General features: G+C 42.7%; 1 protein-coding gene across 2 annotated transcripts in view; it reads right to left on the bottom strand.

Moving 5' to 3' along the window:
• Positions 1-327: 327 nt before the first annotated feature.
• The window catches only part of plagl2 (pleiomorphic adenoma gene-like 2), a 45,775-nt gene continuing 20,644 nt past the window's right edge, over positions 328-25,458 (bottom strand). For both annotated transcript variants that reach the window (XM_075476195.1, XM_075476196.1), the window contains exons 2-4: positions 4,822-4,933; positions 4,241-4,733; positions 328-2,883 (exon numbers count right to left, since the gene is read on the bottom strand). In XM_075476195.1, coding sequence (XP_075332310.1) covers positions 1,419-2,883; positions 4,241-4,566 — 1,791 coding nt within the window. In that variant the 5' untranslated portion in view covers positions 4,567-4,733; positions 4,822-4,933 and the 3' untranslated portion in view covers positions 328-1,418. The remainder of the gene's footprint in view (positions 2,884-4,240; positions 4,734-4,821; positions 4,934-25,458) is intronic.

Below are 25,458 nucleotides of genomic sequence, written 5' to 3'. Positions count from 1 at the left end.
CACTTTTTGTGGAGGCAGGGGTCGCTTTCGTGGCTGTGGCTCAGCCGTCTGGATAAAAAGAAAACAAAAAAAAAAAAAAAAAAAGCAAGGTTCATCCGTTTCTCTTCGTTCCCTCACACTGATACTGATCTCTCGCTCCTCTCCTTATTACTCATGACAGTTCAGGTTATCGCGGGTGCTTCAAAACTCAAGATGAGACTCATTCTATCACGAATCATTTGGAAAAGGAAAAATAAAAGTTAAACAAAATATCCACTTCAAACTATATTCTTTTTTTTTTCTGGGTTCACAACAAGACAGATAATCTTCACTAAAAATTATCTTTGATTTTTTTTTAGTTTTTTTTTTTTTTTTTTAATATTATTACTTTAGAAAGTATGCAGTACCACGCCTTTTGGCCTACTGATCCTGCCCTCTATACTACTAACAAGGGGGTGGAAGGGGGAGATAAAAGGGGAAGTAAATTGAAATTAAAAACAAAACAAAAAAAAAAAACATGGGTTAATACATGTTATATCTATAGGATAAGGAAAAAAAGCCCAAATAAAAGCTGCTTCAACTTCTTTTCTCACCTTTTCTTTTTTTTGCTTAAACGGGTTTAACTTCCTTTAAGGCTCAATCAAAAGCTTTTGTGCGCACTTTCATTTAAGGCTTCTAAGTGTTCATATATGCATTTATCCTTTACTCTCTGGCTGTGTTCAAAACCGCATACTACATACTTCCATACTGCATACTCATCGATCAGACAGTATGCAGAGCGTTTACCCACAATGCATTTTGCTCCTACCCGAGCTGAAATCAGCCGGCCTGAAGCTGATTTCGTTTAAGCTCTAAACTCTGTAAACTTTAGCAACATTTGAAACATTTTCAGGCGAGAAAGTAATCGTTTAGACCCCCAACGTGTTGAAAACCTGCCAAAATACCAGCTATTTACCATTTAGTTCCAACGAATTCGGCGCTACTAAAGCTAGCCGCAGTGAGCAACGCACTTCCGGTTATTTTCACAAAATAAAATACCCATTGCCTTTTATCATAGGGAAAGCCATTACGATACAATTGGTGCTTTTGTTTTGAAAACAGGAAGTGAACCTACCCTCGTTGTAGCTAGCTCGAAACTGCCGTTTTGACAGGAAATGACGATCGGCGACGTCACGTTACGTTGCATCTTGGATAGTTTGAGTATATAGTAACCTCATGATGCATACCCAACATTTCGGAGAATCTAGTATGCATCAGGGAAAAAAGTCAGTATGAGTAGTAGGAGTAGTAGGAGTAGTATGCGGTTTCGAACACAGCCTAATTCTCCAACTTTTTTTTATCTGGCCCTGAAAAGAGCCAAAGCCCAACATTTCCAAGCTGAGCTCGGGCTGGTGTGGAGGCCATCTTGGCAGAGCGGGGGGGGGGGGGGGCTGCCTTTCTCATTGGAAGGCCTGGTGGAAGCGAGGCAGTGTGGTGGTACTAAGGCTGGAGCTGAACACTGGTGGGAGGGGGTGCAGGGGTCCGAGGCTCAGACCCCCGCTGGAGCTCTGCTGCTCCTGAGGTTGCGGTTGCAAAGAGGTAAGAGGTGCCGCGCTGACGGCAGCTGCTGCCGCGGCGTGGGGCTCGGCAGAGTGTAGAGATGAGGAGGAAGAAGAAGAGGAGGTCGCAGATGAGGTGTAGCCCATGACCAGTCCTCCGGTGCTCATGGGGGCACTGTAGGGAGGAAGGTTTAAGGGCAGGAAACCCAGCAGGTGGGAGAAGTCCATGTTAGCAGCACACAGAGACTCAGCGATCACCACAGGACTCTTGGACAGGAGGGGATCCCCGCAAAGCTCGTCTGCCAGGCCCGAGGTGGGCTCCAGTCCGTCCTTGGGGGGTGAGGCAGCAGCGTGGGGCTCCGCAGAGTGCACTGGGCCTGGCAAGCCACTCTGCAGATCCATGAGAAAGCTCTCCATCTCCACTTTCAAGGGCTTGTCCAGCAGGTATGAGGTAGATCCCAGCTGGTATTTGGGCGCTGGCTGGGGCTGGTGCTGCTGCTGGGGAGCCGCAGGCTGGTGGTGGGGGGGGAGTGGAGGGGAATGGTGGTGATGGTGATGGTGGTGGTGGTGGTGGTGGTGATGGGAGTGTGGGTGGATTGATGGAGGGGGTTCCATGTGACAGCCCATGCCCATAGCTGCAGACAGGGAACTGGGCATCAGGGACGGGTGTGGGTGACCCACCCCAGAATTAGACATGGCCTGGAGATGGTGGGGGTTGTACATGCTCATCGGAAAAGGCGCTCCGCTGGGGAACGACTTGCCCATCATGGGGTCTTTGTTGGGCCCCATGCCGCACATCATGGGGCTAAGCTCCTCCTTCACAGAGCACGGTGGGGACCCCGTGGCTAAAAGGCCCAACATATCCGGCGGCTCGGTCTTGATCTTTAGCAGCTCCTGCGAGTGGCTCTTCTTCACGTGGCGCGTCAGATGGTCTTTCCTGCCGAAGCGCTGGGCGCAGTACTGGCACAGGAAGTCCTTTCGGCCTGTGTGGACCACCATGTGCCGTCTCACATCTTTCCGCGTGTAGAAACGTCGGTCACAGTGGTCGCAGGGGTGTTTCTTCTCCTTGGCGCCACCCGAGGACTTCCCCGAGTGGCTTTTGAGGTGCTCCAGGAGAACGGGCGTGCTCTCATAGCTCTGCATGCACACTTTGCAGGTTAAATCCCCTGCGGTCGCAGAGTGCATGGCCACATGGCGCTTGTATCCCAGCTTGGTGTTGTAGTGCTTCCCACACTCCTCACATTTGAAGGCCTCTTTGTTGGGGTCATGGGTCTGCAGGTGGTTCTTCAGGTGGTCTTTGCGGTGGAACATTTTCTCACAGAACGAGCACTGATGGGTCTTCTGTGGAGAGTGTGTGGCCATATGCCTGCAAAGGCCGAGACATTATGAACCCGTTACTTTTTTGTTGTCCTGTTAAAGTGAGGCATGCATTACAAAACATCTCATAAAATTAGCTTACTTACAGTAACATTGATTTACATAATCCAGTTTAACAGAATAAACTAGTAAATGTTTTACTAGAAATATACATATAATCCCCATAGAAATTGTACACATCTTAAATTCTATTGTAGAAATATTACTGTTACCGTGTAATGAGCGAGCATTGGGGCCCAGAGCAAAATGGCTAAATTGAATCTTGCCCATCGTGATTTTACCACCTGTGCTTCCTTTTCCAGTCTGGATTTTGCTGTTCAGTTATATTCATGTCCACCATTACCACGACCCATCCGTCCACATGCCGCAGCATTTCTGAACCTAAAATCACTTGTTATTTCAACTTAAAGGTTGGATTTAGTGACATCTAGCGGCTCACATCTGGTACCCGCCATCCACCCCAAAAACTACATCTTTTTAACCAAAAATTAAACAAGGCTGCAAAAGGTCTGCAACAGAGTAATTAAAACTACATTTTTCTTATTTTCACATGATTCAACACTAATGAAAGCAAAGCTCTTAAAGGGATAGTTCGCCTCTTTTGACTTGAAGCTGTATGACATCCCATATTAGCAATATCATTTATGAACATTGACTTACCCCCTGCTGCGTCCTGTGAGCCGAGTTCCAGCCTCGTTTTGGCGTTGACGAAGGTAGTCCGGCTACTTGGCTGGGGCCACAAAAATTTTCTCTCCCTTCGTATTACTGCGTGCTGTGTAGACCGTGCAGGCCGAGCAGTCCCCTGCTTCCGAGCAACAAACACCATAACAGCACGCATTGATATGAAGGAGAGAAAATAATGCCAAGCGATTGTGAGGTCTGACTTTTTCCTGGAGAACGATTTTGTGATGCAAATGTATTACTCTTTTGAACGCATATTGTTTTGAGAAGCAAGACGCTTTATTTTTGTGGCCCCAGCCAACTAGCCGGACTACCTTCGTCAACGCCAAAACGAGGCCAGAACCCGGCTCATGTCAAAAGAGGCGAACTATCCCTTTAATGTTATATTGAATCAGTCTCAGGTCTTTCTCTGCTACAGTAGCACTGTTTGGAGCACGGTAAGTCTGTCAGGGTAGGTACATCAGAACACGTAGTGGCGCAAAGAAGTGAGACTCTACAGAAAGCAAAGGGGATATTCTCTGTTGTTTCATTCTTTGTTTGCCTGCTTTTAAGATAAACTTGTTTCATTTACTGTCAACTTTTCAGGCTCTTAGTTAGGTGACTGTGAGTCGGCTGAATAAGCCGTGAGTGTAACAGGATGTGAGGTGAGTGGTGTCGTTCAGTACCTGAAGAGTTTGTATTTGGAGCTGAAGGCCTTGGGACAGTGCGGCTGTGAGCAGTGGAAGGGTTTCTCTCCGGTGTGACTCAAGGCGTGCAGCCGGAGCTTCTCCTGCGAGGCGAACAGGGACCCGCACACCAGGCACTCGTTCCCGCTCGCTCTTCCTACCTCCTCTTCTCCCTCTTCTCCCTCTTCCCTCTCTCGCTCTCTCTCTCTCTCTGTCCGTGGCAGCGGGGCGGCGCTCCCAAACAGCTTGGCGGCAGTGCGTCGTCCCTCTTCCTCCGGCGTCAGTGCGGTAATACGGTGTGAGGCATCGGCGGCAGCAGCTGCCATGGCAGCCCTAGAGTGCCGCTGCCATGAAAATTTACTTGTGGCTCCCCTGACTCGCAGGCTCAACGTGGCAAGGTGCAGGTGAGCGCGGGATCTATCGAAATACGAGGTGACTCACAGCTCACAGGAAGGGCCGACGATCCAACGGAAACATTGAGGTAACCCGAAATCTGTAGTGAGACCAAAAAAAAGGACAGGCTTTGATATCAGAGTTTGAGCCAAAGCTGAATGCTTTTTCCTCTCGAAGCCGACGCTTACCTGCTGGTAATCACTCTGCCTCTCCGTCACTCCTGTGTCCGCTCCACCTCACCCAGTCCCAACAGCTATGGTTGGCGGTGAGTGGGAAATACTGCTCTGCATCTTTACTGTCCTGTGAGGAGGAAGCAAACAGGACCGACACAAAGGTGAGCGAACAAATTACACTGGAAAAAATCTAAATCTTACCAAGCATATTTGTCTCATTGAGTATTTCATTACACTTGATATAAGACACAACTGCCTAACAAGTACCATTTCAGCCAGATATAGGGACTTGTTTTAATACAATACATCTTGAATATCTTGTTAAGTGAAAAAGTCTTGAAAACATCTTGTTTTGAGTCATATTTCACATGAAACAATTTTTTTTTCATTTGAAGAGGATTTTAAGCTAATTTCAAGATCACTTTTAACTCAAAAGTCCTACATATCACATTTTATTTCAAGAAATCTTGACAAGCTGTTTTTCACTAGTTCCATTGGCAGATTTTTTACTTATTTCAAGCAAAAACGTCTTGTATTTGTTGTTTTTTTTAACTTATTTTTGGAGGGGCATTTTTCCAGTGTAGCTCCAGTTTCACTTGAATGTAGAGAACAACTTCATCCTTAACAATTCAAATACAGAACTGTGCAAAAATACTGAACCACCCCTCATTTCTATACATATTTTTTAGGAGAACTGGAAACAGTGCAGTTATTTGTTGAAACATCTGCAAACATAAATGTAAATTCAGTATGTAAGGTGAAAAAAAGGCTTTATCCTCCAACACAGCCTGAAGCTTTCTGTCCTTTCTTTAAGGAGTCTTCAGGAATAGTTCTCCAGGCTTCTTGAAGGACATCCCAAAGCTCTTCTTTGGATGTGGGCTGCCTTTTGTTCCGTTCTCTGCCAACATGATCCCACACTGCTTCAGTAATGTTGAGCTCCGGGCTCTGGGGAGGATTCATCCCTCCATCAGACCTGCTGCCACTGATTTTCAGCCCACTTCTTGTGTCCTTTGGCACAGCTCAGCCTTTTCTCCCTGTTTCCCTTCCTTAAGAACGGCTTCCTGACAGCCACCCTTCCATGGAGCCCATTTCTGATGAGGCTTGGGCCAACAGCAGATGGATCAGCTGAAGCTCCAGATGCATCTCTCAGCTCCTGTGTCAAGTCTTTGCTGGATTTTTTCCTCTTTCTTACGGACATCACTTTCAGATCCTGTTCATCTGCTGTAGATAGTTCTTTAGGCCTGACACTTCTTATTTTGTCCTCCACTAGTCCAGTTTCCTCAAATGTTTTAAGGACACACTGCACACCGTGCTGAGATATGCCAAGTTTTCAGCTAACAGCTCTTTGGGAATCACCTTGTTGCTGCAGAAATCCTATTTTTAAATTCTATTTAATTTTATGTCTATTTTCTTTTTCTTTTATTATTTTTAAATGATGTCTTTTTGTGACAGGCTGCAGGTAACAAAGTGCCTGAAGATGCAATTTAAAATTGGTTCTCTGCTAAGTTGTCTGTTCATCCCTTGAGTTCGGTGCCTTTTTGTACTTGAACGATTCACAGGTCAGAGTTAAGTAGTTTAACAAACAAAAAAAACACATTCCTCTGAAAATGGTCAGGTACAAGGACTGGTCTGAAAATGTAAAAAAGGCAGCAAATGTCCAAAGAGAATCTTCGAAAGACCTTCAGGAAGCCTGGAGAACTCGTGCTCAAGACGACTTAAAAAGATTACAAAAAAGTCTGGCTGCTTGGAAGAAAATATAAAGAAATTAACGGGTGGAACTTTTGCAGGAAACTGTAAATCAGAGCGTAATTCGCTTCACTGCAAAAGTCAACAGGTTTGATTCGAATCATTATCCCATTTGCAAGTTCCACTTCAACAGCAAGCTCCCTTTGAGCTCACTAGAGGGAGCTGAACATCAGTCCTGACAGACATGAGGACATGACAACATGTAAAAAAAAAAAAAAAGTGTTTGAACTCAGTCACTGCATAAAACTTCTGTTTGTGCAAACACATGTTAAAACAAAGAGAAAACATCCAGCCCCATCCCTCATCGAGTGCATCTGCAGAAGACACAACAGTGAACAAAGCCAGCTTTGTGAAAGTGGATGTGTGTACTTGTATGTACGTGTTATGAAACAGGATAAGGCTCTTGTAATCCTTGGGAAAACACAAAAACACACACGGCCATCCCCAGCGTAAAGGGAGGGTTGTGACGGATCGGGGGAGGAGCGGCTGGTGTTTACGCCGCCAGCCCGGGCTTCCTAGAACCAGCGCTACCTGTCACGCCGAATTCAATAAATTCCTGACAATGGAGGTGAAAACAGCCAAAGGCTTTGAAGTAAAATGGGAAAGTTGCTTAAAAGCAAGTCAGTGACGTCCAACTACTTTACCTTGTGTTGCTGTAAGAGAGCAGAACTCACTCCGTGTCTCTGCGTTCCCTTATTTACCCTCAGTGACCCGGGTGACCCCCACCCCCTTTCCCCGTCACTCACACAGCAGCTAAGTCCAAGGTTGAGAAGACCGATCGCAATGTCAGCCGTGCTTTGAGCATCAGACACGTGAATGTAGCGCGCATTTAAGGGCAGTAAACACATGGGGGCATGTGTGGCTGTGCAACACGTATGAAGCGGCGTCTTTTCTGTGCCAGAGTTCAGGGAGTTAGGAGACAGCAAACGAGTGGAATGCGCTTTGAGCGCTTTCACAGATACTTCTGATATTTGTTTATGTAGAAATATAGGTGCCGACACATGTATCTACAGGTTGCAGCTGAAGCGTGTAAACATCAGAGTTTTCTGTGTGTGTCGTTTTGAAATTTTACAAGACACTCTGGTGCATTCAGGCCTGTGTCCTCTCAGTGTGTACATATGCATGCGTGTCCTCGTAATGTATGCGTGTTTACAGGGGTGGTTAAGAGGACCTGACAGCTATAGCGTTGTGTGGTGGTCATCACCCAGCAGGGGGGGTGCAGGGGGGTGACACCCGTCCCATTGACCACCCTCAGGGAGCCCGGCTCTATTGTAGAGCCTACCCACATCGCACATTCCTGGCCTGAACCATGCCGTGTCGCCCTAACCTGCCTCTCTACTCAGCACACAGGCTCCCGTTCACAGCGACTACAGCATCCTGCACACTCAAAATGACAAACGCACATCAAAAGGCACGTACAGATGGACAGATCCAGTACAACAAAGAAAATCTACACTGTCGAATTACAGAAATAAACCTAACTGAAGAAAACAAAGGATGGCAAGCTATGTGGAGCTGCAGCTTCACACATGGATGCCCTCAGACTAAATGACTCATTACGACCTCTGCAATATCATTATGCTCACATTCACTAACATCTCCTGTCAATTTAAACATTTTCAGACACCAAGTATATTCCTAAATCCAACTCTGTGCCCACATACTTCTTCAGGTGTCTTTTAGGGGTGGGCGAAAAAAATCGATTCATGTACATATCGCAATTTTTTATGGGATGATTTTAAAAATAGATTTTTCTGCCCTGAATCGATTATATTACGTCATATCCGTGTCCAGAAAAACTTCATCAATTCATCACATTAAGTTATGTTAAAACTAGCCCACATTTGTGCTGTGTGGACATTTCAATTAATTTTGTAACTGTAAACTTTAAAAACTGCTGTACATGTTCAGTACTTCTTTTTGTCTCAGTTTAAATAAATGTCAGCTGCTGGACTGACTGACGCAGACTGATGTGCATTGTTTATGGGAACGACGTTCATTCTAGAAGTGTATGATTCAACTTCTTTGTTTTTTAAGGAGTAAGAAAATTGCAATTACTGATTATATCGAATCGTAATTATCAAGAATCGTCATGCAATCGAATCGTGACCAAAGCATATCGTCCCATCCCTAGTGTCTTTACAGCTTATGTTGTATGTCTGAGAGTGGTTGTAAGTACTGAAATACAAATAGCTACAATTGCACCAATAACATTTTACAGTATCATCTATCACTTTGATCAGTATTTAATCACTAATCACTCACTAGCTTGTGAGATGGCCACGGCTAGCTGTTGCTAACTTGCTTTTCCTCTCTTTGGTTCTCACGGCACTTGAAAAATTCTATTCATCATCATCATTTCTGCTTGCTGTCCATCAAATATTAACAATGCTAAACTTATTAGCTAAATCCAATCAAAATGGAAAACATTAACATCTAAACTAGACCTTCCGAAGTAAATGAACGCAAGCTAACTAGTTAGCCTTTTTCCAATCGAATTGATTTCTTATGATTGATTCTGACAACTTCCATACTTTATTGTGGATTTTTAATAAGGGTGGGGAAAATGTATTAATATAATAATAAACAAAAGGGGGGAAAGGGGCATAATTAAAACTACAGAGAGGATATATCCTTGTCAATATCAGCAAATGATCTGGCTAACGTTAAGTTGCATCTGGTAACAAACGGGCCGGTGGTAGAAAATGAGATGGTTCATAACTTAATCCCATAACTAATCAGTTATTGGCTTGTCTGGGCAACAGATCTTTTATTGTAAATTCACTGAAACAGTCCACTACGAGCAGCAGGATTAGCTTCATTCTATCATTTCTCCACTTTATTAAGATTATCAAAGCAGTCTGAGAGCAAAGAAGAGAGGCTTGGGAATATTTAGCTGTATCCAGGGAGACTCTTATATTCAAAGTTTGCAGCATCATACACAACAAAGCCCAACTTTCAAAACAAAGTATCAAAAAAAGTATATACAATGCATTGAAATTAGATTAAATGGAGGCTTTTGTCCTGTGACTGACAGGTGACCTGTCCAGGGTGTTCCCTGCCACATGCCCAATGTAAGCTGGCATAGACTCGAGCTTGCCAAAGGTGTAGTACAGAGTATACTCACTTATGTTTCAGTCACCATAGAGAATACCACTTCTAAATCTGCTCTTTTGTGCATCACACTCACTAGTGTGCTGAAAGTAAATTTTTATTTTCCTAAGAAAGACGGACAAGACACGACCTGCCCACCTGTAACTCAATGGCTTGAAATAGTTGCTTAATGTGATGGTAGGTCCATGCATGAGAAATTGCCAGAAATTGAGAATATAGCCTACTGGCCGTAACCCTCAGCAGGATCAAGCGGGTTTAGAAAATGGATAGATAGATGTTGATCACCATAATTTTGAAACCTTTTTTCAGTGTTGTTTACAGTTAAATACATTTAAAAATCCTCAAAATGTTATCGTACAAAACAAAACTAGTTGTTTCAAAGCATTTACCCGTAAAGGGTCTAAATGTAGTCTAATGTAGTCGGTTGCAGGATTAGACTCAAGTTGCCAACTAGACTAAATGAGTAGTGGCCTTTGCATTTCCTTTAGCTGGCTTATAATTTGGCCAGATCCACAGCTGGCTTCAGGAAAGCCTCCAGCAGCTTCTCATTAGTACTAATTTAGTTCCGTTTACTGTGCCACAGATTAAAAAGGTTTCTGTTCCACACTTTACTTTACATTAACCTTTCTCTGGGTGCCATTCTCTTTAAACTCCTTATCCATCAAACTTTGAATCTCTGGGGAAGGTTTCTTTAGTTTGTTCCTGCTCTGCCCGAGTAAAAAACATAAAAAACCTTTGGCTTAGCCACTGTTCTCCTGCTGTCTGTGTTGGTACAGGAAATCCCTCATAAGAGATTTGCAGCTACGAGTATGTGTAATTTACATTAGCAGCCACAAATGTTCTCATCAAAAACACAAGTAACATCTTTAGCATAAATAATAACTTATTACCATGATATCCTGAATTACATGTGTTTATTTATGGCACTATGAATGGAGTCCAATTATTTATTTAATCCTAAAGGGAGTTAAACCAAATAGATTTGTGAATTACACTAAAGTAGGAAGCTGCACTGTTAAACACACTGATCCTATGCACTTATTTGTTTCCTAAATTGTCTTTGTTTTCTAAATTTACTTTTTTTTTCTTCCCATTTGTCTAGGTACCTAACTTATTGCACTTACTCTAGCACTAGTTATGCTCTTAGCTGTATCGTTTTGGAAGGAAATGCACTTACGATTTCTTGTGACCTGAAGATCTTTTGCCTACCGATGTTGAACACACTTATCGTAAGTCGTTTTGGATAAAAGCGTCTGCAAAATGAGCGTAATGTAATGTAATGTAATGTAATGTAATGTAAACTGTCTTTTTTAATTTTTTACAAAAAAAACATTAAAAAAACTAATTTTTCAGCTAACAAATTAATCTAAACCCAGTTTTTACTCACTTTTCCCCGTTTCATGAACAGTATTCTACACAGCAATAAATCTTTCTATATATATTAAAATCAAACATCATCCTTACTTTTGACCAAATGTATTAGCTCTTACTGCTCCTACCAGCTGCAGCTCTATTATGCATAATCGAGCATGCAACATTAATATAGAAGTTGCACCTTTTATGATGGAAATATCCTCACCTTTCATCGATCTAATGTAGTCACTATCATGTTTCAGTACTTGGAAAGTGAAAAAGGCATCATACTTTTAGCCTCCTGTTTCATGAAAAGCTAGTAGAGTTACATCAATAGAGTTTCTGTTTAATTGCTCTAAATTCTCGAGATATTGTCCTCGTTTCTAATGGATAATGAGTAATGTTAAGTTGTTTTGGCAAACAAGTCCTGTAGATAATCCTGAGAAGATACAAGACACATTTATTTACTGTCCGACACAGACAGGTATTCTGCTTTTTTTTCTTCTAGCTCACATAAAATACAGAAAACAACTCAAACAAGCAGCAGGTTACACTGGAATCATTTCCAGTTCCCAGGTTTAGGTGATGTTACTTTATTCTGCTCTAACTCGACATATAAAATGAGTTCTTTTGGTTTTAGTGCAGTCTTTCCGACAAAGTGACTTTTTTAAGTCGCACTGGGAACTTTGGATTGTCCTTTCTGACATTTCCTAAGGAAAATGACATCTAAAAAAAAAATAGAGTAATAATGGAAATAACTGGTACTTTCATTCCTAAATGCCAGTCGCGGATAATGGCCATCTTGTTTGGATCTTAACTCCAAACACACATAGGTAGCAGGTTAGAGGTCAGACCCGTGCTTCATAACGAGGCTTTTCAGTTTCCCGCAGCACAAACAGCACAACTGCAGCCATTTCCAACCACTAATCACACTACGCAGCCACTGCAGGGATCACAAAGTAACAAACACACGGCTCCAGGATGGAACTTTACTCCAAAATGGCAGATGCCACTACAACAAACACTGCACAGCACATTCACATGGAGCCTCTGCTTACTTCCCCTAATCAAAAACGTTGAAAGCAGAATTGAACCGCCACTTTCCAACCGCCTGGGTGTCTTTGGTTTCTGTCCTGGATGAAAGAGCTTCCACATTCCTTTCCTGAGGGGTCAGAGGTCAGCCTCTGCACTGCCTGTCTGCCCGCCCGCCCGCCACAGCTCCCGCATGCTGAGTGACTGGTATTAACCCCTTCGCTGCCTGCCACAGCCTCACAGAGCTATGGGATCAAAGTTTTAAGGGGTTTGTCAAACTTTTCGTGATGCTGGGCCATGCCGGGCTGCACCAGAGCCTCCAAAGAACTGAGCTCCACAAAGCAGAACACTGTGGTGTGCTGAACTATACGAACAAACTAAATATAGAAAGTGAGTTCAGCCTCCGGAGCTTAGGTGACAACAGCCGCACTCGTGAGAAGAGGAGTGGGGGTGGGTGAAGTGCTCTGTTGCACAAACATTTCGGCTAAAATATAGGAAATGATAGTTACTGACTCAAACGTCATGCAACGTATGGAAAGCAGGCAAGTTGTGCAAGAGAATTCATGAAAGTTGGTGTAAATCTGATCAGAAAACAAAATTCTCTATTACATCAATGTAATGTGTTCACAAGTAAAAGGAACTTGCATTCTTATATTTCCTTTACATTTTTTAAAGGTGATTTAAGACTAAAACCTTTTATCAGAAAGTCAGTCGTCTTATGCTCTATCTCATCAGTATTGGTGCCCATCTGGGCAAGAAAAAAAGAGATTCTTTAACACAATAAATAAAAGATAAAACAATTTTTTATCAAAGTATTTGACAAAAAAAAGACCTCTCGTTACAAGCATGCTAAGCAAAAGGAAGTGCAGCAAAAAGGAGATAAAGAAGCCGCTAAACAGGGACTGGAAGAGTGTGGGCGAAAGATTCAGTAAATCAAGGGAAAGATAGAGAAGCAGCAGAGTGGAGCTGGGGGTGGGGGACACAGGCGAAGAAAATGGGAGAGGGATAAAGGGATGACGAAAAAGGGAGGGAAAACTGGAGTCATTTGCAGCAGTGGAGTCAGGGGTCTTTGCACCAGTCAAGTGACTCCAGAGAGAAAGAGAGCTGAGGATGGGTTGGGGGGTGGCAGGTCATGCTTTACTAACCACATTGACCCGAGCGAAGCAACGGAAGCTTAAGGTTAGTGAGGGCGGCATCAGCTCACTCACAGTGAAGGCAAAAAAACACTTCCAGTCAAGTTCAGCAGCTCTTTTTTTGGTGTATTTAGTTTCCACATCAAGGACCAAAATATCCTGAAAAACATCAGGACAGATAAGGTAGAGTGACGGGGTGATGAAGTCTTTACTGGAATGTTCTGAACGCCCTGTGGAGCTGTGGGCTTAAAGGGATATTTTGTTTTATTTCTTAAGTGGCGTCATATGAAGCACATGTGAGTCGGCGGTGTCTGACTTGCTGTGGGCAGCGATCAGAGTGCTCTCAGTTTGCAGAATCGTTAACTTTCCCAACAGGTGAGCTAAAGCTGAAAGCTACACATAAAGAGGCCGCCAGAAAAGCATATTTATCATCATCTAAATCAACTCTAACCTAAAAATTCTACAGCGGTTTAAGGAAACTGTATATTGTGGAGATTTACTGTTGGACGCGCTGCGGATAGAGTTGCTACACGGACGTTCTGCGCTGGAGTAATCATTAACGACTGATGCAGAAGAGACGCAGTGTAAATATCCTCAAAATAACTTGCTCGCACTGCTATAACATGTATTATGTTTGAGTTCTTGCAAGGGTGAAAAATGAGTTCTTCTGCTCACTCCGTCCTGAGTCACTTTTAGTTTCAGTTTACCTGTCAGGAACGCTTCAGCTTCTCCAAACTGAGAGCGCTCTGCAGATAATACACTGACTACACATAAGTACTTTATACAACTCAAAATACATGTGTGAGGGCTGCCAAAATTAACGAAAATTCCTCTTATTGCCACAAATATGTGTAAATGTGACCCAAAGGTGCGCCCCACAGCGCGAGAATCAATTATCTTGTGGATAACAAGCTAAAACGGAGAAAGAAAAAGGGTCTTTTGAAAGTCCTGCCAGACGGTTCTCTTGACACAAAGTTATCTGCCGTTACTGTCTATATGAATTGAGCTTTCACGGGACTATTTTCAGTCATAAACGTCACTTTCTAGCAAAAAAAACAGCTGATACTTGGATCCTAATAATAATACATATAATAATATATTTTTCTTTTGATCGATTTACAAAAAGCAAAGTGTGCTAACAAAAGGAAAATGTATATGAAATCAATATTTGGTGTTACTGCCCCCTTTGCCTTCAAACCAGCATTAACTCTTAAGGCGCTCTTGCACAAAGTCAGGGGATTTTGTAGGATTATAGTGTGTGATCAACCAATTATGCCAAAAAGGTGCTAATGATCATCAATTTCACATGTAGGTTGAAGTAAAGGCATTAACTGAAACAGAAACAGCTGTGGGGGCTTAAAACTGGGTGAGGAACAGCCAAACTGCTACCAAGGTGAGGCAGTGGAGGACAGTTGGATGACAGTTCAGACACCAAGTCAACGAGGTCTCTCCCAGACGAAGATTTTAAAGCAGGTTTCCAAATGTGCTGCTGAAGCACAAAGTTATGGGCAACGCTGAGGATGGCCAAGGAAACGTGAAAAACCCGTCAAGCTTATTTCCCTTTGAAATCGGAAGCTGTCCGGCCATGCCATCAGCTCAGAAGTTGGTGGTGGAGGTTCCATGCACGTTTGGGGCTGCGTTTCTGCAAACGGAATTGGAGATTTGGTCAAGATTGATGGTGTCCTCAATGCTGAGAAATGCAAACAGATACTTATCCATCATGCAATACCATCAGGGAGTCATATGATTGGCCCCAAATTTATCCCTCGGCAGGGCAAAGACCCAAAACATGCAGCCAATGTGACTGAGAACTATCTTCAGCGAAAGGAAGAACAAGAAGTCCTGGAAGTGCTGGTACGGCCCCCCACAGAGCCCTGATCTCACCGAGTCTGTCTCGGAAAACATGGAGACAGAAGGCTCTGAGGAAGCCTACATCCACAGAAGATCTGTGGTTCGGCTCTCCAAGATGTTTTGGAACAAGCAGCCAGCCGAGTTCCATCAAAAACTGATGCTGTTTTGAAGGCAAAGGGTGATCTCACCAAATATTCTCTTCTGTTCACTCACTGCATTTTGTTGATGAGGAAAACACACACACACACAAATTGTGGTATTCTTGCACGGACAGCCATGTGCTGTAGACATCACGAGACCCACTGGCAGCAAAATGATTCCATCATATATTTATTAATATGTTCAAACACTGTCCCCTGACAACCTGATTAAATCTGCCATAAACCTGAATCTCAAAGCTGCTGATTAAAGAAAACTTACTTCTCAGCCAAACACAGTGCAAAAACACACAAAAAAAAAAAATCAAGAGAAAATGGAAGATGATCTAAATTCTTACAAGTGTGAAGATGTCAATTTTTGGAAGCTTTGTTGTGCAGGCTCAGTGATTATTGGGAATTTACTCCAAAGGGATTCCTCCTTAGTTACGTAGAAGCAGCACACGTTAAGGAAGACTGACAGCTGCTCAAAGCAGTCATCTGTTCCAGCGGGGCTCTCTCTTTTTCCTCCATCTTTCCTCTCACCTCCTCCCCCCTCGGTTTCAGTTCCTCTCCTGACCGGGGGTGAAGCTCAACACATGCAAGGGGGGGGATAGGGTGGTGTGAGGTGGGCAACAGGAAGAGTCTCTGCCATGCCAAGCGCTCACCCATCACAGCAGTTAGTCCTGGCCACATCGGGCCGGGATGTGGCCTTAAACCCGGCACCGCTGCTCCAGTGTCCTGGCTAAAGATAGCTGAGGTTTTGCTGAGGGGGAAGGGGGGGGGGGGGGGGGGGGGGACTCAACTGTCATCAAGAAACGACTTAAATGCAGCACCAGTGAAAAAGAGCTCATGTTTCCATAACGGTCTCTTGTTTCTCACAGATTTTACAGCACCGCAGGTAACACTTTCAGTTTGGACTTCTGGCATCTGTAAAAGCCGACTTTCTTTTAGTCGGAACTAGTAAAAGATGTTTGGCGGTCATTTGGTGCAGGGCTTTTTGACACCTCTGCAGATATTGAGGTATGGACCTCCACTCACCAGACAGGGAGCTGACTTGTGAACACACCTCAACCTCTGCTCACTGCACAGACATTTATTATGTTCCAAAAATAAGCGACAGTGTTTAAGACACTCATTTTTCCCCCCCGAGATCCCCCAACACTGCTCTTTTCAGAAAATGGAACAAGCAACTTTTTTGGCATTTACTCTTTTCACATCATTTTTTCAAAAGCAATTCTCTCAATCCTGCTCTGGTTAACTGGCATCTGGAATAAAACGCTTCGATAGTTTTAGTGATTGATGCCAGAATAAAAATGGCCGCGATCATATTTTTTTTACATAAAGGATTATTGGTGTCTGCATGAGTGTGAGACTGGAATATTTAACTCCACCAGCTACTCACGGCGTCCTCTATGAATCAAAGTCCCTAATGCTTGCCGAGAGAATAATGCAGGCTTATGCTCCTGCTTGACAAATGCATTCCTCTGAGAAGCAGTGTCTGATACTCTCATCTCTCTGGATGAGACAGTCTCAGAGTAGAATGTTCTCATTTGTGGCTCCGCAACCGTGGAACGAGCTCCCGAATGTTATCAGGGCAGGGGCTTCCCTCTCCACCTTCAACAATCTCTTTAAGACTCATTTCTTCCTCAAGAGACTTATCACCAGCATGCACCACTACTTCTACTCTCTCCCTTAAATATATTCGTACTTCCACCTGTGTTTCCTACTTTACAGAAACTTAAACGTTGTCCCTTGCTGTTAAAAGGATTCACATGCACATGCACAGCATGTACAGTATATACCTAATATTTCTCATTTATCATCTCTATGAGGCTCGAGGGCTTTGAGCTAAAGGCTCCTGTCATTTTCCTGACGTGTGCATGCACTGTACATGTGCTAACAAGCTTATAAGTACAATGCATGCTTATGTTTGGCAGGAAATATGTTCACTATGTTCACTGTCCTAGTTTAGCATGTTAGCAGTTACAGCCGAGTCTGAGGGTCGCAAACTAAAAGATTGGTTCATCTCAGGCCCTTTAATGTTTGCACAAAATTTAATCCATTCAATCAAAGGATCTTTAAGTGTTTCAGACCTTCCCTCATTGGTGCAACAACTAATCCACTTTCACACTTCTGGATCCATATTACTGATCATGCTTTAGGAAGCATCTATTCTTCATAGAGCCACATTATGTGCAAGAAAGAAATAAAGTCCATGTAGGAAAAAAACAAATAAACGAGCAATAGCTGTAGCTGTCAGCATAAGCAGAAAAACAGCTGAACATACTAAAAACTAAATATAACTATGGTTTCACCGCCTCAGTTGCTCAGGTCCAATAAAACATCCTCAACTTGTACAGTTAACCAACACAAAGCCCCACAATAAGGATTTCATCTTACTCGGTAATTGGAAAAATTATATAATTATATATATATCTATATATATATAGATATATATAGATATATATATATACAGAATATCATTAGATATACATACAATTTTACACAATACAGCCACAAATAAAGAATGAAAGCTCTAAACACTACTTTAAATGAATCAAATGGAGATTATCTGCTGAGATCTTACAGTCAAAGTCAGTAAGCATCATTCATCCCTCTGTCAAACAACAGAAGACCACATTCATGGTGTCGCCAAAGGCATCATCCATTGCATCACTGGTTAACCCTCCAAAACTCTCCAAACATTTCTCATACGAGACATTTGTTCGACATTAACTGGCACTGCTTGTCCAACATTGACTAACACACGTATGTGTGTGTGAGTGTGCTTTATCTGTGTTGAATTGGGCCGGTGAGAGGGATGCAGGGGTCAGCCAGGTTGTTGAGGTCCACACCGAGCCCACCGGTTAGACACCGTTAGTCAGGCCACAGGTCACACACACACACACACCAGGATGTGCAACTCTTTGCCTCTACTTTCCACTTTAATGCATAGACCAACAAATCTCAAATCACCTAAAAACAGTTCAGGCAGAGGAAAACTTAAAGTTAGACGGAAGTTCAAATCGGTGCAGAAATCATAGCATACGAGTGTTAAACTGAGCACAATCCAATACAAATGTGACTACAAAATCAGCCTTAATGCTGCTAATATGTCATTTAAAGCTCCCACAAAGAATGTTAACCAGATGAAAAGTCAACCAGCAGCTGATTAAATACCAGGATGGAGCAGAAATGTGTGGCGAGCAGTGGGAAGAAAAGATGGGTTTGACATTGAGCGCAACAGTATGTCCCCTGTCTCTGATGGGTGGTTGACTGAATCAACACGCTGGATTTCCCACATGGTCAACCAGCACACAGACAGACTCAGTACCAAGGAGCACCCATTGCTATTAATTCAAAAGGTGACTATTTTCAGAACCTAGGAGCCCATTGTGGCACGTGCTGTGTAAAAGCTGTGATCCACCCCTCATCTCTTCATATTTTCTTCCAAGCAGCCAGACTTTCCTGTAATCTTGAGTGATAGTTCTCAACAGAAAGGCACCGATTTCAAGGGATGAACCGGTGACAGCTTAGCAGAGAACCAGTTTTAAATTGGATCTTTAGGCACTTTGAGACACATCATTTGTTCCCATTTCTTTGGTTGCATCTATAAAAAAAATATCAAATACAGAAAACAGGATTTCTGCAGCAACAAGGTGATTCCCAAAGAGCTGTTAGCTGAAAACTTGGCATATCTCAGCATGGTGTGCAGTGTGTCCTTAAAACATTTGAGGAAACTGGACAAGTGGAGGACAAAAGAAGTATTTTTGGGTACCAGCACAGGTATTAGTTGAAATGTGAATGCCATCAGTGACTTTGTCCATCTGTAATGCTTCAATTACTCGAGGCCTGAGGCTTTTTTGACTCGTGTCAGACAAATAATTCCCTTTAATGAGCAGATATCCTCATTATCTTTGTGTCCAGTGTTCACTTATCCTAAACTCATCCGTGCAGTCAACCCCTAAATAACACTCGAGCCAGTCTACTCTTTCGGTCTATTTTCTGCCGCTTTGAACGCGTAGAACTCAGTCTGCACTCGTTAAAAGCCTCATCTTTCCCTCCTCTCTCCATTCATTTCCCTTCCTTCATCTCCTGCTGTGGTTTCCACAGTCGGCACGCGTGTGGGAGGCTCCTATCAAAATAAGCACTTTAGTTTCAAGTCTTCCGCTGTGTGTTACAGCTGGAACACACTGCAACACATCTCCTGTAAACACAAACCACATCACAGTCCGATGTCATGTTAACAAAGATGCAAAGTAGTACCATCATCATCATCATTGTCGTCTCAGCCGCGGCTGCATTTACTGTAACTCGCTTCAGTCTCCGGCACCACGAGCTCCAGAGAAACATCTGGATAACACACATCTTTTAACAATGACTGAGCTGGGTTCGAGACTAATTAGAAAATTAACTGGCTCCACAAACAAGGACATTTTTCCCCTCTTTCTCTCTCTCTCGAACGCCAATTTGCAAAGAAAACATTTGGGGCTGTTTGTGCTAAAAGGGATCTCTGGAGCTGACCACCTATCATCATCAACAAGTCGGCTCGGGCATTCCCTGAAAAACGATAGCCTGTGCATGTGCGTGTCAAAGCAGTCCTGCCACATATTACCTACACTTCAGGGGTCACGTGCATAAATCTTTGTGTAGTTTCACGACTAAAAGTGTGTGCGCACAGAGGCAGAAGTGAGCATACGCATTCTTTTAGCAAGATTTATAAAGACGGGCAAAAGTCCGTTTCTCTCTGCTGATTGTGCAGCTCAACGGCGCGTTTAAAGCGGCATTTATTTGCGATACAATGTTAGTGCTGCCAGCTCAGCTTAAGATCCACTGCTCTCAGGTTTGGCTAGTTGTTCCGGAAGATGTTTTAAATCTTTTGACTCCCATTTTTGTCTCTCCAAAGAGCAGACAAGGAAAGTAGAACAGCAGTTTTCTGTCGTTCGCCATGTTTTCTCTTGAACCACTCGCTGTCGAAGGAGGGGATTTTGTCCTTTCCCAATTGAATGATCATAAAAACTTGTGCTTGGGGAGGTCCTGTTTAGTCTCCGATTTATGAATTCAACAGTAGTTTTTATCAAGTGGCAGCTAACAATAATATCCAGCATTAACTAGCGGCATAACACCATCCGTCAATACCGTAAACAGCCTTAATCACATCCTCATGGGCATCATTCAGATATTTTTAAGCAGTGTACTTTACCTAATTGTGCCCCACAGCACTTAGGGCGTGTTAAACATGCACACAGTGATTCTGACAGTTCACTCGCTTAAACAACTGGCCAAAAAGTGCATCAGAATCATGTCGACCAAAGGAGGATAGGAAAACTTCTGCTTCATCTGTTTTCTAAAACAGTCTTTGGAAAACCTACAGCAGAGCGTCAGCCGCTCTTGCAGCAAAAAAATCAGAACCATCTTCTCTTTTTTTTTCTTAAAAAAACAAAACTCTTCCACAGTCATTACACTAAGCCGTGAAGCAGAGCTGCAGTTATTTATTGCACCCACAATAAAATAAGAACAGCTAATAAAAATAAGCTGAATTAGAAAAACTATTTTGGCGCCATATTTAAAAAATATCTTTACCAAAACAGAATAAATTGCTCTTAAAAAGTGTGTAAGAATGTGTGTGAGCTGCGCACATTCTCACAACACAATATTATTTCAGAAATACCATTTTGTGTGTAATAACATTAAGTGACTCAACTTCTGTTGTTTAGTATGCACTGATTAAAGGCTGCGAACACATGTTAAGCTTTCGTTCAGTTTCATACACTCAGTTTCAGCTGCGTTTGAATAAAGCTCAAAACTTAATCACATTTTAACTACTGATTTGATCTGATTTGATCTATTGTTCTTATTTCTTTCTTTTTTGTTTAAAATTTAAATCGTGCTTTTAATGTCTACTGTTTTAATGTCTCTGTAAAGCACTTTGAATCACCTTGTAGTTGAATTGTGCTATACAAATAAACTTGGCTTGCTTTGCCTTATATCAGCGAGCCCCAACAAAAAACAACCACAACACAACACAAAGTGCACCGAGAGGTACAAAAACTCCACTGGGACCCTGAAAGCTGGAGCAGTCGCACCACAAAGGGAATCTACGCAACTAAATGACTTGCATTCAAATTTAAAGAGCCACGAAAACCACATGAATGAAGATTATTGGTCGTGTTGGAGTCTATTTGAAACATTTTACAAGCTAAATGCTTTTTACTTTGTCTTGCTCTATGCTAGTTATCAATTCAAGGAAAACCAAAGGTGTAGCATGGATAAAAAGAGGAGATACAAGACCTCTTCTTCCAGGGAGAAGGAGCCAAGAAGGCAGCATAAATCAACATTTCTCCGGAATAGTTTGACATATAAGACAATCTCAAATGTTGGTATAATAAATGTGACCCAGGGGGTAAAAGAGACAGTTCCATACCAACTTTAATTACATAACTATTAACTATAAAAAATAAATAGCATTAGGTTTTATACACATATAAATAACAGACCCTAATCATTTTTAGTTTAGTACAGCTGAAACTCAATTATATATTTATTTATATTATCAGAAAGCTTTAAAAGGTTATGACTTTTAGCTCAGGATTAACTGTTGGTTTTCCAAAGCTTCATAAAAAAAGATGAATGAAAGATGTGTGTGCATTTGTTTTTCGATGTGTGAAGGGATCAATGTGTGTGTGTGAGTGTGTGTGTGTGTGTGTGTGTGTGTGCAGAAGTGAATCTGGGGAAAGCCCTTCTGGCAGGGAGTCCTGGCCGTGACACGGAGCTCCACAGCAGCTGGAGATGTGGGCACAGTGCCAGTGGGCGTCACGCCAACGGCCCTCACCCTCTTTCTAAGCCTCTCTTTCTTGCACCGTCATGTTTAAAGAGCAGAGCTTTTACAGACACAACAAACACGTGCAACTTTTACAACCTGGGCCCTTCTCACTCATGCACATACAGAAAAACACATAATAGTCCACGGATTAATTATGCAGTTTTTGAGCCGAAATCGGAATAGCAGCTCTCTCCCAAACATCTGTTCCCTCCAGATGACAGAGATCAGCGGCAACACAAGTCGTAAACCATGAAAACAGGAATAAACGACACATAAAATTCATGCTGATGGAAACAAATTTTCCTTTTTAAGCGTTTCTGAAGGTGTGCCTACACCAGATTTAATTCAAACATTCAGGTCAGAGAAGACGTGATGGTTTCCTCATCCTAACCATCCAGAATTCTGTCATTAATCCTGACCAATTGACTAAATTGCCAAATCCTAACAAAGTAAAATTGCAGGTTAACAGGGACTAACGACGGTTAGTTTTTTAATACAGCTGAATACCCAACAAAGTAACCACTCATAAAGCCCATAAAGACTACATGTGAACTTAAAGCATTTCCAGAGTGCCGCTCTGCTCTAATAAGAGCCTGATTTTTTTATAACCACGGTGTCATCTGACAAAGAAAAATGTTCAGGTCAAAAAAGACAACATCTGCGCAGTGAGTTCAGCTATACTTCCAGAGAAAGTCAGAAGCAGCAGGAAGTCTTCAACCTTTTTTAATACAGCCAACAGAGTTGCAGCACTGAGACACTGAGGTTAATGTGGTAAACTTCCCGTCCCATGCATGCATACTGGCACAAGGACAGACGCCCACTTAATGGGCCGAGTCGAACTCTAAATGCAGATCACCTCAATGTGCATGTTACCACCCTGGATATCCTTTTTGGTAGTTATTTTAGCGTCCTCATACATGACAAAATGAGCAAGCTGTGTCCCAGTTCTCCTAAATGCTGAGACTGTGCATGTTTTAAAACAGCCACATCAACTTGATAAGCTGAGGTAAAATCTTCATACAGAACCACTGAATTAATTAGTTTAGGAGGGGGTATGTATTCCCTACTTTTGAGATTATTTTCAGTAAATTACAACATCCACATCAACCACGTTCATTTCAATCTTGTTACTTTCAGCTAATTTCTCCAAATCATAACATCCCAGAGATTTATTTAGTCACAAAAGCATAATAAATGAGTCATAAAAAAAGTCAGCTAGATTTTTTTTATGATACAATTTCAGGGGTAGAAAACCAGAATTTCTTCCCCACAAGTACACAGAACACACTCGCTCATGAGGCTCACCTTTGAGACAGTGTTTAATGTCTTCTCACATCTGTTTGGTCATAGTCAGAAAGGTTTATTTTAAGTGTAATCAGGCGCATGGCCAATCACGCTGCACTCTTTGGTTAATTCTGTCCTGTTCCACAGTGAGCCTGTAGAGCAACATATGCATGAAAAGACTGATGCAGACTTGCACACAGTGATTATTTAGTTGCACGCAGCTTGTGAGCCAGTCCGTCCACTCGCTGGGACTCTTTCACTTTTGTTTCCCCGGGCTGCCGCTGGCTCTCCCTGATTCAGATGGGGTCAGCAACAAACAATCTCTAAGTTTGGCAACGTCAGCTCAGCTTAAAACAACAGGCATTGTTTGACGGGCTTTTGTTTACAGAAATCTACAGGTTTCAGTGGACCCACAGCCTTTTTCGCTTTTTTTTTTCCTTTCCTTGCCCCCCCCCCCGTCCCACTCATTTTCCTCTGCTTTGTTTCTTCTTTGCCTAATGCCCCTTGCCCACTCCCTCTGCACCCATTCTGCATGTGTATTTTTAAAGGATGTTAGGGTTAATGGAAGGGAAAAGGATGAAAGTTGAGCGCGTGTTATGGCGCTAAAAGGTAGAGACTTGTAAAAAAAGAAAAACATTCTTGCCTAAACAGAGCCTTGAAAAATAGGCAGTGGGTAGCTTGCATTCCTGGAATTTTTTTGGAAACTTGATCACATTCAGAAAATTGGATGCTGCAAGCACCTTCGGGCAGATGACAGTGACAAAGAAAGAGGGAGGGAAAGAGAGAAAGAAGTTAAAAAAACATCAAAATGAGATGAAAAGAGAGGAGAAAGTAACCAGCTGACATGAACAGAGGGGCAGATGGCACAGATGTTCAAAACAACAGTCGCTGATGCGGAGTACACGGGGGTAATTCAGTTCAAAACAGCATTGAGAATGGCATGTTTGTAAGTTACAGCCTTCAGTAAAAAAAACAAAAAACCTACAAACACACCAAGGCCTGACAGAATATTATTCAAACCCTCATCATCACAAGGTACGGTGGCGTGCGAAAGTCTTGAGCCGCCCCTCATGTCGCCATATTTGTCTTCCAAGCAGTCGGACCTTTATGTAACCGTTTAAAGTGGTCTCAAGCAGTAGTTCTCCAGCCTTCTGAAGGTCTTCAAAGTTTTTCTTTGCAAACTGGCTGCTTTTTCACTCATTTTTTGTTTGTTCATTTACTTTACACTGATCTATGGATCATTGACGCATAAAAAAAGGTCTCATCACAATGGATGAAGCGCTGTTGATGAAGACAGTATTTGTGTACCAACAATGTGATTCCCAGAGAGCTTTTAGCCAAAAAAAGAAAAAAAGAGGCCGGCTCTGGGCATGGTGTGCAATGTGTCCCTAAAAAAATTTAGGAAAGTGGAGGGCAAAAAGAAGGAGTGTCAGGTCTACAGCAGATGAACAGGATCTGAAAGTGATGTCCTTAAGAAAGAGGGAAAAACTCCAGCAAAGACCTGACACAGGAGCTGAGAGATGCATCTGGACCTTCAGCTGATCCATCTGCTGTTGGCCCAAGCCTCATCAGAAATGGGCTCCATGGAAGGGTGGCTGTCAGGAAGCCGTTCTTAAGGAAGGGAAACAGGGAGAAAAGGCTGAGCTGTGCCAAAGGACACAAGAAGTGGACTGAAAATCTTGCCTTTGGTTAATACCGATGGCTCAGACCACACTAATCTTCAAACTTTGACTACACCTTGATTGCACATCTGTAAAGTTTCAGCACTTTGTCTCACACAGTTGCCACAAAATCTTTCTAATTAATAATGTCCACAGACACTTGCCAAAGTACTTTTGTGGTAGTTGTGCTACAGATTGTGCCTCCAGGTCCATACCATCAGCTGGTAAACATAAAATATTACCAGTTGCTCGGCACAGGGTTAAACCTGGCTGGGATCACCTCAGAGCAATTATCCCAGTAAAAAAAGCCTAAAAGTGTGATAAGCTCTGAGAACAGTAAGGCTCAGTTTGCAAACAGTGCATGTAATGACTTGTTTGATCATGGATATAGTGGGATGATAAGATCAGCCAGTACCACTGTGATGGAGAGATTAAAGTGTATAGGAAGAGTTGTTGGCGTTGCAAACATGAGGGAGATGGTGGTTGGTGCAGCTCGTGTAGACTGATTATTTAATTTC

This window comes from Odontesthes bonariensis, chromosome 10 (assembly GCF_027942865.1).
Source record: "Odontesthes bonariensis isolate fOdoBon6 chromosome 10, fOdoBon6.hap1, whole genome shotgun sequence".
NCBI classification, from domain to species: Eukaryota; Metazoa; Chordata; class Actinopteri; order Atheriniformes; family Atherinopsidae; genus Odontesthes; species Odontesthes bonariensis.
Note: the sequence above shows the minus strand (reverse complement) of the source record. Positions and strands in the feature narration are given on the sequence as shown.